Source organism: Trachurus japonicus, chromosome 1 (genome assembly GCF_045865225.1).
Source record: "Trachurus japonicus isolate A0001 chromosome 1, Traja_1.0".
NCBI classification, from domain to species: Eukaryota; Metazoa; Chordata; class Actinopteri; order Carangiformes; family Carangidae; genus Trachurus; species Trachurus japonicus.
Window position 1 is genome coordinate 19,372,972 of NC_140907.1, and position 18,348 is coordinate 19,391,319.

Here is an 18,348-nt window from a genome sequence, read left to right on the forward strand (position 1 = left end):
TCAGTGGGTTTACAGTATAACCTAGAAGCCTTGCAGAGTGATCAAAGCTGGTGAGCTCTTCCGCTACATAATTTGCTGCCAAGTGGTTTGGCTACGACCTGCTTTCAACCACTTCACCTTAAGTCAAGTAAAATTTTAAAAAGCATTAATTATGCTGAGTAGCTAATCCCTATCAGTGTTGACTCTCAAGACAAACTTTTAGTTTGTTTGTGTTTTTTTGTTTTTTTTACATTTTTCCTTTCTTGAAGTTGCTGTAATGACTTTTTCCAAGGTTTATTTACCACAATGATGTTTTACTCCTAGCTAGTGGTGATTAAACAGGCCTTCTCTAAATAATGATGCAAAATGCTTCACGGTGGCTCAGTAGCTCAGTGGCAGCAGGTCAGCATTGGCAGCGCCAGCTCTCTTTGCATAAATTGGGATTATTGAGGAAATAAAACTGTTTTTAATGTGGTAATGTTTGGTGTATACAACTCTAAAACTTACAAAAATACATGTAACTAATCAAAGGTAACTGTAACAATCCACAATCCAGGCCCTCAAACTGAAAGACTGACACTCGTCTGTGATGAGCTAGTGAAGAGTTACAATACTTACTGAACCCATTCTGTGGTCTGAAATCAGCATCTATAATTTAATCATGACAAGATAAAGGAGCTTGTGCTGATGAGGTCATGGTGAAAGAGGTCTGATTAGGTGATGACAGATTTTTAGAGTGTTTTACAATTTACAATGACCTCAACTAGGCAGATGATGCCATGCCGCTGGGGAAACCTTTAGCTGCTGCTAAGATCTAATAAATTAAATGTCCTGTTGAATACATATGGCGTATTTCTGTGCTCATAAGTTTAATATTATTAAAATAAAATGGTTTCCCTTTATGACTTGACATGCAATTATATTCAACCTGGCAAAAAAAAAGTGCAGCGTTAAAAGAGAATGAAGAGAGTGCCCCATCAGCATTCCACTTGTGTGCTGAGGGGCTTTTGAGCATGCCCATCTTTTCATAATGGCAGTAAAAGGTTAGGAGATGTGGAGTATTAACTTTCATCTCCTATTCTAGTGTTTGATGCACAGAGTTTGATTCACTGACTTCTTCCCAGGGCTCACCTTTAAAAGTATCAAAGAGGGTGTGTTGAGTTATTTGGACATCAGTGTGCACACAAATGCAAAAATAGGTTACGTTAAAACAGGTCCTAAATATAGAATTTCCTCAGTACAATTTTTTTTTAACCACAGCCATCTATTGGTTTTGGCTCACATGCCTAACAAGTGGAAAGATTGATCTGGTCCAGTTTGATGTCAGCTATGGTGATGACCTGCATCGCAACAGTCTATTTCACACTTTGCAAAGAGCCATGTGCCAGTGCGGTGAGGGCAGCGTTCAAGAGCAGCAGCAGCCAAGTGGAGCTGACAGGATGAGCAATACGGCCACAACACTACATACACTGAGCTTCATTAGCTCTTTCTGCTGATGTGGTTAATTGAACAGGGAATCCAATTCTATTCTGGGGACAAACATTTGATTCACATAAAGATTGACTGACCTACACTCAGGAAGTTTAGAGAGCTACAACCATCTGTGAGACCGACACAGGAAGGTCGAGCACGATCTGTTGAAGTTTCAGCGTTGACAGCCTTCTGAAGCCTCCAAATAGTTTCTAATTAGACTGGATATCTATAATGTCTTAAAATTCGGCAAGGCTCCCCATCATTACAGACAGTCAAAGCATTAACGATGCATGACTTAAGGGTAAACAACTCCAGAATTAGGCTCATTACATTCATGCACCAAGTAAAGCCCAAATCTAATGGCTTTTAATCTGTTATATTTAATGGATTTGCCTTGCCACTCCGAACTCTGCATTTGTTGCACAAGTTGTACAGACATTTGACTTATTCTGACTTAATACATTCTTTAAACATTGCAATTTCTAAAATCAGTTAAACTCCCTATAATTTAAATAATAAAACTTTTAAGGTATGCACTAAAGGTAAGCACTTCTGAAAGAAAATGCAGTCAGCAAGGCCAATCGTTTCAATAAACTGAGATTTAATTCAACAGTACGTACAAGTCAATTAAATTCTATATCTCATAAACCTGCATGTACACGATACATGGAAATACAACAGTCAGGTCACTATTCTGAAGTAGCAGCCAAACGATTATCACATCCCTCACTTTATTCTGGTACTATATTAAAGAGTTATAATGTCTCTATGCAAACTCAGTGGGGAGTGAAGAATATATTATATGACCACTCTTATTCTCATAATCCAACACTTTTACTGTAACACCTCTGACTCAAAAATTCATGCAAACTTCACAGATTATTTCTACTGCTGGGCTGTTGTAATGTCCACCATGTGTATCTGTACATGAATTTCACCTCCCTTCTTTTTGCTGTTCTTTAAAATGTGCCTGCAGATTACACAGAAAACTTACAGTAAAATTGTAGTATAATAATTCAGTACAATGTAGCAGTTGCACTGACAGAGCAAGGTGTCAGATGTTTGTAGATATGATCCATTTTTGTGATCACAAGTGTGGCCAGAGACATAATGCCTTACAAGACAGTTCTGTTATTTGTCATTTATTCACCTACTTTTTTTTTGAAGACTCAATTATTATGTAGTCGATTAGTCGACTAATTACCCAGTGGTCACGGGAAGTTGTTTGAACTTAAACTCGATTTTTTTAAAATCACTGTAGACAAAGTATGTCTTCTCTAAAGTGGTGAAAAAGAAAAGATGAGGCCCTTCTGACATAGATACAGTAGCAGCTCCAAAGGGACTGGCAGCAGGTGGGCAACTCTTTACTGATGATGAATGATGCTCTACAAAGTTTAGAAACAAGCCCAGTCATATACGATGCTATGGATCTAGTTTGTGAGTCAGATATTGATCTGAGGAGGAGAACATCAATAATAACCCAGCTGAGGGCGAGGAGGAATGAATGGATGTCTGGTGGCAAAAAAACAGAGATAGTTATCTGACCTGATCAGAGCACTATTATGATACAGTACAATAACATGTACCGCTGAGCTTTCAATGGAGTAGGATGTTAGTTTGGAAGCTCAGGCTGATTTCAATTGAAATTGTAATTAATCTGCACTTTTCAGTCACATATTTAGTATTGTCTTACTCCGTTCTATTTTTTGTCTAGAAGTTTAAATTTGGACTAAGTTACAATGTCTAGAAAAAACTCAAAAACTCGCAATACTTTTCAGACACAACTGAGGCCTGGTCCACAAGCCACGACCACATCCTCGAGTGAGCCGCCTACTCCCGCCGAGGAAGCACAGTTAAACACTGCTGATATTTAAATATAGAAAGAAAGAAAGAAAGAAAGAAAGAAAGAAAGAAAGAAAGAAAGAAAGAAAGAAAGAAAGAAAGAAAGAAAGAAAGAAAGAAAGAAAGAAAACTACAGGAGACTCTCTTCCTTTGGCAGACAAAGAATATTGTGACTTCATTTCAAATTCTATTGATGTGATCTTCTCTTTCAATCAGAAAGACTCCACTTCATATTTATCGTTATGGGAGACTTGAATCTTATCTAAGAGGACAAATGATTTCTTAAAAAAGCTTAATACTAGGCTTAATGAGAACACAAACATTGTTGCTGCATAAGTCGATTCTACAAGCTCACCTTGCTTACGGACATCCTCCACAGCAGCGATGAGTTCCTCCTTGAGGTCCTGGCTGTCTTTGGCGATCTGCTCACCCTTCTCCAGAAAGTTCTGAGTAGCCTGCTCGACAGACACTGCCAGGACGTGGGCCTTCTTGGAGCGACCTTTCTTCTTACTAGAAGGCCCTTTGTTGCTAGTGTTCACCAGGGTAGTCACCTGTGCAACAGGAGAGGGTATCACAGTTAGCTGAGTAATAGAAAGTGAAAAATATACATTTACACAAAATAATGAGATAAAGCATTATGATCACCCCATCAGTGTTTGGCATGCCACCAGAGCAACTGCTGTGGTAACTAGGGTCAAGATGTTAGCAGCACTCTTTAAGTCCTGTATGTTTCTAGATGAGGCCTCCATGGATCTAGCCTCCTCACACTCAGGAACACCCTTTGATTGGTTTAGGGCAGTTTGGCTTTTCTCTTACCACTTTTTTGAGATGTTCTGACCCAGTTATTTGGTCCCCGTCTTTTTCATTCAGGCATTTAACACTTATCCACTTCATGTTTGCTTATCATGTAATACTTCTTAAAATCCTTAACATGCATCATAATCGATGTTTATGGCTCCATCTGTGAGTGGCCCTAATGTTTTTTTTAGTTCATCAATGTACTTTATGTACAAAGGTGACTTATTTCAGTGTTTTTGTTTTGCCTACAGTGATAGAGTCAGGTTTGGAGGTTGCAGAATTTTGCTATTATGAAAATCAGCCACTGTAACCAACATTGCTGACAAAAAATGATAGGACTGGGGGGAAAAAATGGGAAAAGTCAAATATTGTAGAAAAAAAGCTATGTTTTTTCCTCGCTAGGGCAAATCAAAATATTTAAAAAAAAATCTATTTCTACCCATCAGTTTTTTCTTTTACTCCTTTTCTGAGAACAAACACTGGTACACAAAAAGATTCCCTCATGAAGATAGGAGTATATTTTGTCCAGGTTTTGGAGTGTAAAACAAAATGACACATGGTCAAGGCTTTACTCTTGATGTCGGTTTCAACAAATGCAATGAGGCAGTGCATTCTGAATATGCCAGATTGTATAGCACCAATCCCATTCACCACCTGAGACAGGAACCACTGAAAATAAAAATAAAAATTTAAGGAATGGTGTTAAGTACAGTCAAGTCAAGTCAAGTCTGATTTGGGTCTCAAGCAGTAATTTCCTTGATCTAACTGTATTAGTGAGAGTTCAGTGTTTTGCAACAGTGTGTTTCTAAAATACTTTCCATTAAGAAAGCTTCTGGTACAGTCGGGAAACATTTCTGTATTGGACTTCACAACTATTGATTTCTCCCCAAGGCAGAGAATACAATCAAGAAGATGACATACAGAGGCATGTGTTCAGTGTAAACACATGCCTCTTAAGATGAGCAGTCCTCCTGCAAGAAGTCACAAAATTGTGAGGTAGTACAGGCATCCTTAGTCAAAGCTAAAAGTATTTACCTCAACAGCCGTCACAGAGTACTCAGAGGACTGAGGGTTGAGAAATATATATCAAGCACTTAAGGAGAATCAGGACACTGTGTGTTTGGTTTTGGCTTCTTCTACAAAAATAATTGGGGAGGTGATTCATATTAATTATATTGAGCTCTGATTTAAGACAAAATGATCACCGTTTCAAAGAGACAAAGTCTAATTTTGACAGTAACAAACAGGAAGGTATAAAACAAACAATACATTTAACTCAGACAACTCACAGACAACATGATTGCACCAATCACTGCTGTCTTTCAATAATTCAAGAGAGAAATTATTTTCAATACTTTTTATGGCGATGGCAATTTGGATGAACACAATGTCACACGTCTGAGTGAGGCCAATGAGAAAGCGCATGGACAAGATTGCTCATTACACACCCCAGTCAGAGTTTGCCGTAAGAGTATCAGTCTGACAACAGCTGAACTTGCACAATAGGGTGATATGAGGCATATCAGAGGCTTTCACTCTGAAAAGCTGCTAAGAGCAAAGTTATGTACTGCAGAAGCTGCTTTACTTAAGGGCTTATCGCCAGGAATAAGAACTTTAATGATGTATGTCCTCACTCATGATGTATCCAGGAATAGTAGCAATTACAGTATATGAGACCAGGCCTTTTCTGTGCTCTTTTTCTTTTGTCTAGGAAGTCATTCATGTTGTTTTTAATTATTTTAAAGATTTTTTTAGGTATTTTGACTTTATTCTGGACAGTGAGAGACAGGTAGCTATAGCAAAGGCCTGTGGGTTAGATTCAAACCCCAGACCACTGGAGCCTCTGAGGTGCCCCCAAGTTATTCACTTTATGGGCAACAATTGCCCATAAAGTTGGAATAATCTTGTTTTCAGTCACATTCCTCTTTTTATTACTATTATTTTTATTACTAATTAAGGATTAATTATAGTTTCATTTTCACAGTGATATGTTTGGAAGAGATTGATCAATATAAAGTTTTGAGAAGATATACACTTTATGTATCAAAAATAAATAAATTGTCATAATCTTTTCATGAGAAGAGATGAAAAATATTTTATTCCAAGTTCATGGGAAACAGTGTATTTACCATCAACTTGTCAGCTCAACATCACCTCACACAGTGGATGGGTGCTCATTATGAAATGCAATGATGTATTTATTTCAATCTAAGTTTGTTGAATCAATAACTCATCATTATATTTACACATCAAAGCGCGCGCAAACCTGTACACACAAGGTCGCTCCACCTCCCAGATGCACAAGTATTTGTGCGCTGGCCACCAGCGTAGCAGCATTTCAGCATCGATCTGCCACCACGGACAGACACGCAAACAAAATTGCAATCAATCACCCACAGTCACACAACAAATGACAAGCTGCTGTATCTTCTGAGTCATACAATTCCTATGATTGTTGTTCAGAAAGTAAATCATTGGTAAACAATGTCTCCTGAGTGCTGTCAAAGCACCCAGTGATGTAGAAATTATCTCCATCTGCAAAGGCCCTTTATTACTACCACGGACTGTTGCGTACTGTACCTCATAGTATTATTCCAAAACCAATAAGCACAAAAGTAAATTTGTTTCATTACAGAAAGATCATAGTTTGGAGTTTCAAGGACCTTCTTTAGATCAAGAGGCATTTGTGTTGACAGTGTATATTGGGAAGCTAACACCAGTCAAATGTGTTTAAAGTCCAGTATTGTTGTTGCCTCATCCATTCACCTCTTCCTATACACAGACTTTGAGGCAATCTTCATCCATCAGACTTATTGCGGCCACTACTTTGTCACATAAACATATGTTGTTTTGGGCAACTTGCTGACACAGCGTTCCTCTTGGGAAGACAATCACACAACCAAAGGAAACACTAATTTATCTTTTAGTCTTTCAATACAATGTCTCCAAAATTGATCAGGCAGGTTGCCAGGATGTCAAGTAGCCTACTCATTTCAATGTAACAACAACTGCCGATGAGAACCGGTGTCAAAAAGACTTCATGTTCGATTACCATGGCAATGATCGAAGCTTCGATTTTTTGGGTCAGCCCTAGTAACTACTTTGTATTTCATTAAGATTTGTTTTTAGAAGTGATGACCAGGGAGGCCATGGAAGACAACTGACTTTATTGAAGAGTTAATGAAAACAACATTTTATTTGTTCAGCACTGTGCATGGTGGCAATAACGTCACATGGGAATGGTGTTTGTGGTGCACCTCGTCCTTTAAAATGGCATTTTATTCTTTGGCAGCCCCTCAGTCAAGCAGAACATGAATTGGGGCTAATGACATCAACAAGTTGGCTGCCTATACCATTACACAGTAGATCAAGTGGCAACAGCTGGCAACGGACATCACTGGATTAGAGGTAGCGATGTAAGTATGTCCGTAGGAATAAGAATGACAGGTAAGTAATGGAACCACCTTGCTGTTCTCAACTGTTTGATGTTAAGGGTCCTAAATCCATTAAACCAACAGTTGTGCAACCTGATTAACCACTGTGGAACCTAACAGTCTTTGAAGTGTAAAATATGTGCATCAGGAAATAGTTTTGACATAAAGAAGAGACTAAATACTGTATATGTTGGTGATCCTCAATAACCTCAGTGTCTCTGACTGTTCTGCTGCAGAGACACAGACATTGAATTAAACAATGTTTCAGAAGTAAGAGTAGGCCAAGATGGCTGCAAACGAGTCTACATGACTCTCTGACATGTTTGCCCACAGATTAGCGGTCAAGTGTGTAAGATTTCTCTTTTATCTACTCAGAGTTAATGAGATCTTCAACCTCTGTGCCGACATAATGCCTCCTGTAATTCTTCCTTGGAACAAAGAGAAAATACAGAGTTATGTGACTGCATGATTCATCATCTGCACTTGAAATGCTCATTTATTCATTAACACGGGGCTGCAGAATACACACAGATACGGCTACTGCATGTGTCATGCAGCCTACCAGAGGGAGTGACTCAGTCAAGTCAAAGCTTGTTGATGTTTTGTTCTGCAACAGTGACTTAAAAAGCTCTATGTATTTTTAATTATGCCCGCAATAACCTCGCAGCATGCGCTGAAGCTGATTCAATTTACCTACCTTCATAGAGATTTGACTGCTATTTTTATTAAAGTATCTTCTATCTCTGCATGCAGATGCCTGAGCTGAATATGAACATAGCATAAGCTACATAATGCAGGGGATGCAGACAAAACAACATTTACGCACAAGAACGTTAATAGGTTACCATTTGCAAACAGTTGCTTAAGTGTGTGTGACAATTAGCAGTAATTGTCAGCCACCCTTATACTCCACACTTTTCTACTTATTCCAATTAGGTATTTTCTTTGTTATTCTTCACTAGTGCACTTTGTCAGCTCTTCACATGCGCTATTATGTTTTTTTTCTAGACAGTTCCCCCTATCAGCACTGCATTGGAAATTAAGGCACTAACTACTTAATCCCTTAAACCTCTGGTAGTCAGCTTTGTAGACTTAAATGGGAATGCTGATCCATCTTTGTAGCAGTATTTATGATGATTTCATTTAGATCCAAACTCTGTTTAGTATTACCTCCACTACTGATTACTTTAATAAGCTGGAAAATCAAGTAGACAGAGTTTGTCAGTGTGAACTTGAAGCACGCACAGAGATGTATAATGAAAGACCTACATTAACGGACAGCAGAGTTAACACTGATTGGATGAGGCATGGAACTCTCAAACAACCCTGGGAGAGACAATCATTGCACGGAGGAAAAGACAGCGCTTCTGTTTCAAGCTGAATGATGTTACATTTTAAGATCCTCAGACACACTCCTTACTGTGGCTGCTGAGGCATCCAAGTTTAATCACTGTCACTTTCATAGAGACACAGTATATGACAAATAGCCTGGCTGCTCCAACTTTTGTTCACTACCGACAGCCATCAAGTCCGTACTATCAGCCCATAAAGAAAAAAAGGGAAAGGATGCTGCAACATGATGTAAGCAGCCTACAACAATGCAAAGAGGGAGGATGCTCGAGAGATAATGGCAACACGCCCATGACACACACTCACAACACAGCCATGATACTCCAGAAACACTGAGTAAGCTAAACTATTTGGTCATGTTTTTCTACAATGTTAAGACATTTTACTTTACAGTTCTATTATATTATATCTCTGACTGACCAATTTAGAAAACAACAAAATAGCAACAGACACTCAAAACGCTGTGCATATTTATTGCCTGAATTTATGCCTGAAGATAGACCATAGCTTAGTTGGTATTTTTTTTGTGAACTTCTTAAGGCATGCCTGAAGAACACATGACCTCACAATGACCCCAGATCTTGCAATAAACTGATATAAGCACAGTTTGTGAGTGTGCAGTTGCTCTTTTGTTGTTTTCTACATAAGTTTCAAAATTCAGCTCCACCACCTCTTTGAAGTATTTTGCCTACGGATGAGCGGTGGCCTTTTTCACCATCTGACTGACCAATAAAAAGGCAGACTCAGACAAATACTGCAAATAAGATTATAAAGGGACTTGGTTCTTCTGAATATCTCTATTTGCAGCAGACTTATGTTGCTTTTGGTAAACGGGTTCAAAGATTAAATTAAATCACCAAAGTCGCCTGTATAATCTCAAATATAGTCCTTTACTCCTTCCCCCTGTATGGGCACAAGGAGCTACACAAGACCTTACTGTGGCCTCAAGAAAGCATCTAAAAGAAATATGTCGATGGTGTGCATGCCATGACTGAATCACAAAACAAGTCTGAATGCTTCGGTACCTATTGTAGATACAAAATAAGAAATCAGCACACAGACTTCATCATACTTTACAGATCCCCCAGGAGGTACAAACAAAAGTTTGCAAAAAGAAACGAAGTGGGGCACAGTAATGTTTGCTTCATGCACCCAAATGTGTCCGAATGCAAAACAAAATAAATTCAGTCTGGACAATGCAGCCTTGCCCTCTCCTGCCAGTTGGTGATTGGCCATGGGGGCTAGCCCATTTATCATGTGCATTAGCAGCACAGTTTGGATTTTATGCAAGGCCATACGGGGGTTATTTCCATACAGCCACAAGTTATGTCATTCCCAGAGCCTTGCTGAGACTGCTTAGACACAACAATCTTTACGATGTAGACTGTACACACACACACAAACACACACACTCTAGAGTTGAGTCACATATCTTTCCCTGACAAATGATTTCAGTGTCAAGAGACAACACGCTATAGGAGCATTAAATGACTGTCACAGACTTAATGTCTGGGAGCACAAATAACTTGTCACTATTACTTTTCAGCCAATTAATCTATTGGCTTTCACCAGGCGAATAAAGGTATCAGTCAGCAGGCACAATCTTCTGCAGGACAGCGTGAAGACTAAAATGTAATGATTGACAACTATGGAGTAATTAATATGATTGTTTTGGGGTAAATAAAAAAGAGCTATATGAGGAGACTGGAAGATGTATGTATGTATGTAATCTGTCTGAAGGTGCTACAACAGTATACAACATTGAACTCTGTGCCAACTAAAGAGGGATTTCTCTCCTGGTGTTGTGCTGCCTGATGAGGAGAGAATTAAAATGTCAGTGTGAATGCTTCTTGACAGTGGAAACAGAGACACCAAACCGTTTGCCCAACCACAGGAGTCTTCAAAACACTATTATCAGTACATGGTGCTTGTACACGATGCAATACGTGACGAGTTCCTCCAGAGGCCAGGAGTAAACAATCTGAAACAAGGTTACTCCGCTGACACTTCCCACATTTTAATTGGTATTTCTAGAATCAAACCTCTTGCACAGCAGGTATACACACACACTTTTATGTAGTAAGAATGCAGAAATGTTTTGTCAGATTTACTGGTGATTTATTTGGAATACAGATTTTTTTTTCTTTTGTTTGTTTGTTTTTATCACAGTCTTTAATAATAATAATAATAATAAATAATAATTTAATAAATATAATAATATAATTATAATTGATTCTAATGAAAATAACTACTTTTGATCCTACAACCTCCCAATTAAATATCTATATGGATTGGACAAGGATTTTTGGTATTTGTGTTTATATTACAGCATTGGCATGTTTTATGAGTCAAAATAGTGCCATATAGTGACAAATTTGTCCTCAAAGTCATAAAACATATACAATACAATATTATTGTTACTATCTCATTCAATCATTAAATCCCTGCAGAAATGCTGAGTGATGATTTGCTTAACTTGCTTGCAATTTAGCTTGTTCACTTCTGGTTAATGTTGCTAATATAGGTGAGTAATGTTTACCATTATGAATGAGCCCATCATGTGCACCTGCTTTGTGGCTGTTGTTGTTAGTTTATCACTGAAAACTGTCATTGATTTTTGCCTTTGTGTGTGGTAAACAGAGTCCAGTCTGTCTGTTAAAATTACTTTCAACCACAGATGTCTGTCTTGAGCTTCAAACAGCATTTTCCACAACAGTTTCTTTCAAAATGAGGCGGGTCATATTTTCTTTTTTGCATTGCTTTTCTAAAATGTAACAGCACAAGTAGACATTTCCCCGTTTTACCCAACTTGTTTCCGCCGCTAATCTGCCACCACAATAAATTCTAAAGAAAGACACGAGCTTGTGCTTGTGCTCTTCCCTCAAGACATGTCCAGGTGTTCCCACAGATTGATTGTGCTAGAAAGGAGACACACACACACACACACACACACACACACACACACACAGCAGTGACCGCAGAGAGACATCAAGACACGGTCACTGGGCAAGAAAGACGCAGGACCACAGAGACACAATAGGAACAAATTCACCAAAATTGCTGAGCCACACTCTGGCAGACACAAAAACACACCTGCACCAGTCCCTCAAGCTGATGTGAGTGGGAGGAAAGGCGATGCTCTTGAAAAGGAAGAGGGGGAAAAGCATAGCTACACAGATTGGCTTGTATTTCCATTAACAGCACATAATTTGTATGACTCACAGGGTCAATAAAAGGATTTACTTCCATTATCATATCACAGGAACAAAAAGTATTCTGCTAGCATGTGCACTAGAACTGTGGCTGTCACATCTCGCTGAATTAACACTCCCTCCTTACAGTGAATACAGCAAGTTCTTCAAACACAATGTCAAGAAACAAGCTTAGCTGGGTTCATCCAGCTTAAGTGACATCATGTTTTTAGCGGTTTTCCATCCTCAACCGAATCATGTCCGACTTTTTATTTCCTACACCTTCGCCATCAGCAGTCAGGTGTCTGCCAGAATTCATTAACTCAGCCTGGAGCTTTAAATCCCGCTCAAGTGTGCAGGACTTTACTCACTGCTGATTAGGTAACAGATATTTACACATCACTGGACACTTAAATATTTTATATCAACAAAAAACAGAGTGGTGGTTGTTGTTTTTTTTCTTCTTATCATATCAAAGCGTTCCCATTGTCCCATTGCAACCTTCAGGCTCAGACAGGGAACAGTTAACATGTAATACATAAGTGATTATACTGCAGCAATAGTAAGGATACCCTTTCCTACAGCCATAAAGAGTTGTTGTGCCTTGCCCTCCCTTTTTATTGCTGATCAATACTATTAAATGCCATGCTGCCTTTCCTCGTCAGAGCACTGGCCAGTGGACTCTCCACTCAGTAGTAAATCCCTGTGGCACTACGTAGCCATTCAATTTTCCGCCTTCAGCCTCCGCGACTCACATCCAGCAGATGAGTGATGTGCTTTAACTGTTGAACATTAATGGGGGTGGGGGTGGGGGGTGGGGGGGGGTTCACAACAATACACGTGAAGCAAGCTACACATACACACGCATGATCATGCACATACACAACACCGGAGAGATTCTGGCACCTCCCTACTACTTAGCTATATACAGTACATAATGCTCCCTGTTAAATAATTGATGTGACCATTTATGCCCATGTGTAAAGTGCATAATGTGTGCAAAAGCTCAGGGGACAAAAGTAAAGAGGGGGCGGGGGAGTGGGGGGTGGGGGGGTCTCGTACATTTTTCCAAGTGGATGAATCAGTCATGTAGCTGTGAGTGGGGCAATATGGGAACCTGTTTGCACAAGGTCGCTGCTGTGATGGCTTCAAGCCATGGAACACACCAGATGTGTCACTGTAGAAACTACACACAGTACTGACTTACTCTATCCCCAGCAAACTGTACAGCAAAGACAATGTATCATTAATTATAAATAATTAATTCAGAGAGAGAACTATGCAAATTTGTATTGCACAAGTTGAATATAAGGAAGAACATGTCATCATACTGTGAAGTATATTCACACGTACATTTGTTTGTTAGTTTGTGAACGTCTTGAACTGTGCTCGCTACTGTGTGCAACTGATACGATGTGTGCTGTAGCTCTGTATCCTGCAGGGCAGATAAAGAATCATATCACAGAGCTTTTTTTTTACGCGGAGGGTTGTGCTCAATTCCTATCATATTCCTATTGAGTAAATCTTTTGAAGTTCTCAAGTGCTGAGGTGAAGAGCAGTGAAGATTAGCGAGCATTAAATTCTGTTCGTGTGAATGCTTTTCTGGGTGGTAAAGAGTGTCATGCTCAACCATGCATTGTGCTTACTGGCAACCACTGGCACATCCATCCAGTTTTAAAGCCTAGAGGTGAATGTTGGAGAGTGTGATCATGGATATAATGGGGAAAAAAACATGGCACTAGTTGACAAGCATTTTCAAACTTCTTGGTTGGTTGTCCTACTTATCACTGAATCGTCAGGTTTATCCAACTACCTGCAATTTTGCATTTTATTTCACTTTTCCTGTACCAGAGGAACGGTGTTATCTGCAATAGTGATTCTCACACTCTTTATACTCAGAGAGTGTTTTAGTTTCCCCAGAATATTTCCTCATTAGTAACCCTCTTAGCCCATTTTCCTACACTGTGTTTGATCCTCCCACTCCTTCATTATCATTCTCACCACAGATGTCTCTTTCCTCTCACCGAGGTTACTTCATTCATTTCTGAGGCATGACACAAGATTTTTTGATTCATAGTCGATGATAGACAGGGTCAATAACTCCTGGCAGTGCTTTTCAGGCGGACATGCTCTAAACCACTTGATGTTTCATTGGGACAAATTTGCACCCATTTGAAAATTATCCCAACCTTCCACAGAGTCCATACAGGAGCCAAACTTGGTCCAAATATCTGTTGGGGAGTGCATTGTTTTCTACAGAGAGAATTACGAGCACACCTAAGAGAAAAAAGTGGCGGAAAATAAAACAAAACAAAACAATAATAAAATAAAACTGACTTGTTTGGATGCCAAGAGCTACCTAAAAATACCATTCATCTAGTCTGTGGAAAAAAAGCCAGTGATTAGTGTTCGGGGAACTAATCCAAGGAAAAGAAAACAACAGCAACACAAAAGAGTGGGCTTTGAAATCAACGCTGTGCTGGCCAATTACAAAATTGCAGCTACAACACATTCTTTTTAAGCATAAAACTTTGAACGTCCACTTAAGAAATATGAACATAAGTAAATTACATAAAGTTTGTATTTCAATTTCAGTGGAAATACCAATGAGTCCTCATTTGACTTGGGTTTAATTTTTGCAGAGCAAGCCTTGAGGTTTCTTTACATAATCTTCATAACAATTGGTAAAATATATGCCATTTGAAATGCTGCTTACTTCAAAGACAAGCCACATAAAAGCTTTCTCAAATCTCAGTCTGAAATGGCTTCAAGTGTGAGGTACGGTCACAAAGATCAGTGTCAAAGAAATTAGAGTAGAAATCCACACAAAAGTGGCTTCAAGCTGTTTAAGAAAAGCTTTATAACAGTACCGTTGAGTTTGGACTACACAGAGGTTGTATATTGAAAGTATAGACATCTCTTTCTGCCCTCTAAAGTGCAGACCAACATCTTCACTACCCACCCACCATTTAGGGCCCATGAAAAAAAAGAGAGAGACAGTTCAGGGATGATGGTTTGCAACAATTTCAACAATACACTCTGGCTGCTGCATTTTTCAACAAACCCTGTGATAATATAGAGACACCCGTTACATATTCTTGTTGGAGAAATAGACCTCAGAACATCAGTTCTGATCTCAATCTTGAGGTTTTCACCTCTGCCTTAAAAATCCTCCAATGCCCGTTCAGCTCATGGATTTAACCATGGCTTTTCCAACCTGGTATTACAGCCACATCCAACTTTGGATTCACATCACAATACCACCACAACTGCTGAGCAGGAGACTTTTTACAGTCTCAAAGTAATGCTGCGGCAAGTCTGACCTTTGATTTCACAGATTACTAGATAATTGATGTATTCCCACCTCAAGCTATGGAGATAAGATCAGTTGCCTCTGAAGAGCAAGACACTGAAGCTTGTGTTGTGTTTTCATGTGTCTGGAGGCCACTGTATCTCACAGCCTACATATCTGCTAGAACACTATAGATTTATTGTTTAATGTTAGGAAAATACAGAAACAGAACTTCCATCCAGGGACATATAAACACAAGAAAGGTTAACATTTCAGTCATTTGTCCTTATTACTGTATGTGTCTAAGTGCACAGCTGTGGAGTGAACCACACACTTACAGTGCATGGGACTAAACTTTGAGGTTCTTCACTGAAGCAATGGTGAAACTGAATATACTGATTTGTTACAGATAAATACATATTAATAACACCAAATGAGTTGTAAAATTAAAAACATTAGCTAGTAAATACAATTACCAGGAAAGAGTATACACAAATATATAGGTCTCAGATTGCTTGCTGTACATCTTCTCAGCCTAAAGGGAAACTTGTACACGCCCCCACGACCTGTAGGATTGTATGGACAGCAATAATAACAAGCAGGTAAAGGACCTCAATAATTGACACAGCGTTAAGATTGTGTAATAGAGGGGTGGTCCAGTAGCTCACACCATATAGTGCGTACCCTGTGACAGTAGTCCTACTTACACAGGAACAGGAGAATGTTCAACTGAAACCAGCTGCTGGAAGCAGAATATTGTGTTCAGAACCACACAGCTGGAAAGTAATTGATTTTTCAGGTCACAGTGTGACCAAAGACAGAATCTAAAATGACCAGAAGAGCATAACAAACGTGGTGGTTTATGACAGCTGATTATCTGGTTGGTCTGTGAGGAACCTTGGCAGGTTAGACCATGATCTTTTGTCTGCAAGTCACTGGACACAAGAAAACATACAGTAGCAGTTTGACATTAAAGGTGATTATGCTCATTAATAATCTTAACCCAAATGGTCATTAAAAAAACCCAATTGAAAATGCTAAGTATTTACAGAATGGAGTCTGACCCACTTACACAAGTTGCAGGTCTCAAGCAATTGATTTTTCACACTGTACAAATTCATATGGGCTAAATTCAACAATTGATCTGTGGAAGTGAAACATCTGCAACAAAACTAAAAAAATTACTTTGTCCAATTCCATACAGTCAAATACGTATTTGCAACTTCCCACACAATTCACCCTGCTGTTACAGTATGATGGACAATAGGGAACTATAGCAAAAGTTTATATTGACCGCTAAATCTGCCTCTCAGTAAATACAAAATTCAGTTAAGGGAGACATAGCTAGAGGGAGTGCTAAAAACTGAGCTCGCCAAGTAAATTATTCATGTAAAATTTTTATTGTATTTTCTATTCTGTAAAATAATAACAGCATCCATCAAGTTAATACAGATTTGTGGGTCACTGGGGAGGAGAATAGCTGTTCAGAGACGAGTAACAGAAAGGAGATTAAAGAGGTTTTTCTGTATATAAAAGGACGGACAGCAACACACAGACACAGTTTGGCCTATTCAGTGCCATTTAGATTACATCAACAGAGCAACAGAGGAGGGGAAGCAAGAAGACCCCTGCTGGCTCACTGTCAGAGGCCTTTGAAGATCCAAAACGGATCAGCTGTGTTCAACTCGTATATCTGCTCAGCATCTTCAGAGGCTGTGTGGCATTATGTCACAGTCTTATCAGCCCAGAGCACTGCACTAGAAGAGTATGTGTCCTTTAAGGTTGGTTAACAAAATATCTGATGATGAGGGCACGAGGACCAGTATGGATACACCATTGGAGAGCATAAATTATCCAAGTAGCCTGTCACAATCACCACAATAAGCATGGTGACCTTGGACTCTCCTCTGCTGCTCCCACAGCTCCCAGGGATGAGACACAGTGTTCATGAATATAGAAACAGTGACTCCCTTTCTCATTAATAAATATTTTAAATATACGTTTCTGTGAGAAGAGTTTAAGTGCTAGAGACTGCGGAACTGAAAGCTAACTTAAAGATGAACTTGAACAAAAAATATATTATTATACTGACAGGGTTTTTGCAGATTTCAGAGATTCTGTTTACATAGGAGCACAACTAAATACCCAAAATAACTTTTTTTTTTGCTGCATTTAGCTGTGAAGGTTTTTAAATGTGGGATTATGCAGGCTTTTGCTATGTGTTCAAAAGAAGAAAAGACAGACATCATTCCCTTTTGTCCTGAATGACGAGAACAAAAATATTTACCAGATTCAAGTATAAGCTCTGCTTTGTCCTCGCCGTCCCTGTCACTCCGACGAGGACATCATAAATGTGTTGTATAAACCGTTTGTTGTGTCAAAAATACTTATGAGCTACCTACCAACCAGTCAAACCTATTCTCATTAATCTTGCAGAGTTCATGCTGCAAGGCCACCTGAGTTAGTCGACTATACACATAAAACTAAACAATACATGCATCCACTTATTCCATCAGCTGGCAGTAACTGAATTTATGTTCTTTGAGTTTATAAAATAATAGAAGACATGTCACAGTAGGAAAAGCATGGATGTTAATGATAAAATGAATGCTGACTAGATTCAGTTGTGCTGGTTTAGTGAATGTTGGCTCACTGCCACATTGTCATGGCTTACTCCCATTCACTATAAGAGTTAACATTATGGAAATGTGCTTTTTTGGCACAGGAACTTCACTGGACCAGGCCATGAACAATATGTTCTGTATTATATGTTGTCCAACAAAATGACAAGCAGAATAGCATAGTTGGTATTATTTTTGACTACAACCAGGAAGGCAATCTTTTCTGATGTGGCCAACCAGCATCTGTGCATGGCTGCTGTTCAGGACCCTGGGGCCAGCCATATGCTGACATAGCACGGTGTCATAAGATGTAGCCCAAAGACAGATGAAAGTGTGTTTCACAAGATCCAGGACTGACCCCAAGGCAC

The 18,348-nt window shown here is 39.1% G+C and overlaps 1 protein-coding gene across 1 annotated transcript in view; it reads right to left on the reverse strand.

Annotated features, from left to right (window-relative positions):
* Positions 1 to 18,348, reverse strand: part of ctnna2 (catenin (cadherin-associated protein), alpha 2) — a 312,279-nt gene that overhangs the window by 255,140 nt on the left and 38,791 nt on the right. Inside the window, exon 3 of the mRNA XM_085778569.1 lies at positions 3,650 to 3,845. Within this exon, the coding sequence (XP_085634695.1) occupies positions 3,650 to 3,845 (196 nt within the window). The remainder of the gene's footprint in view (positions 1 to 3,649; positions 3,846 to 18,348) is intronic.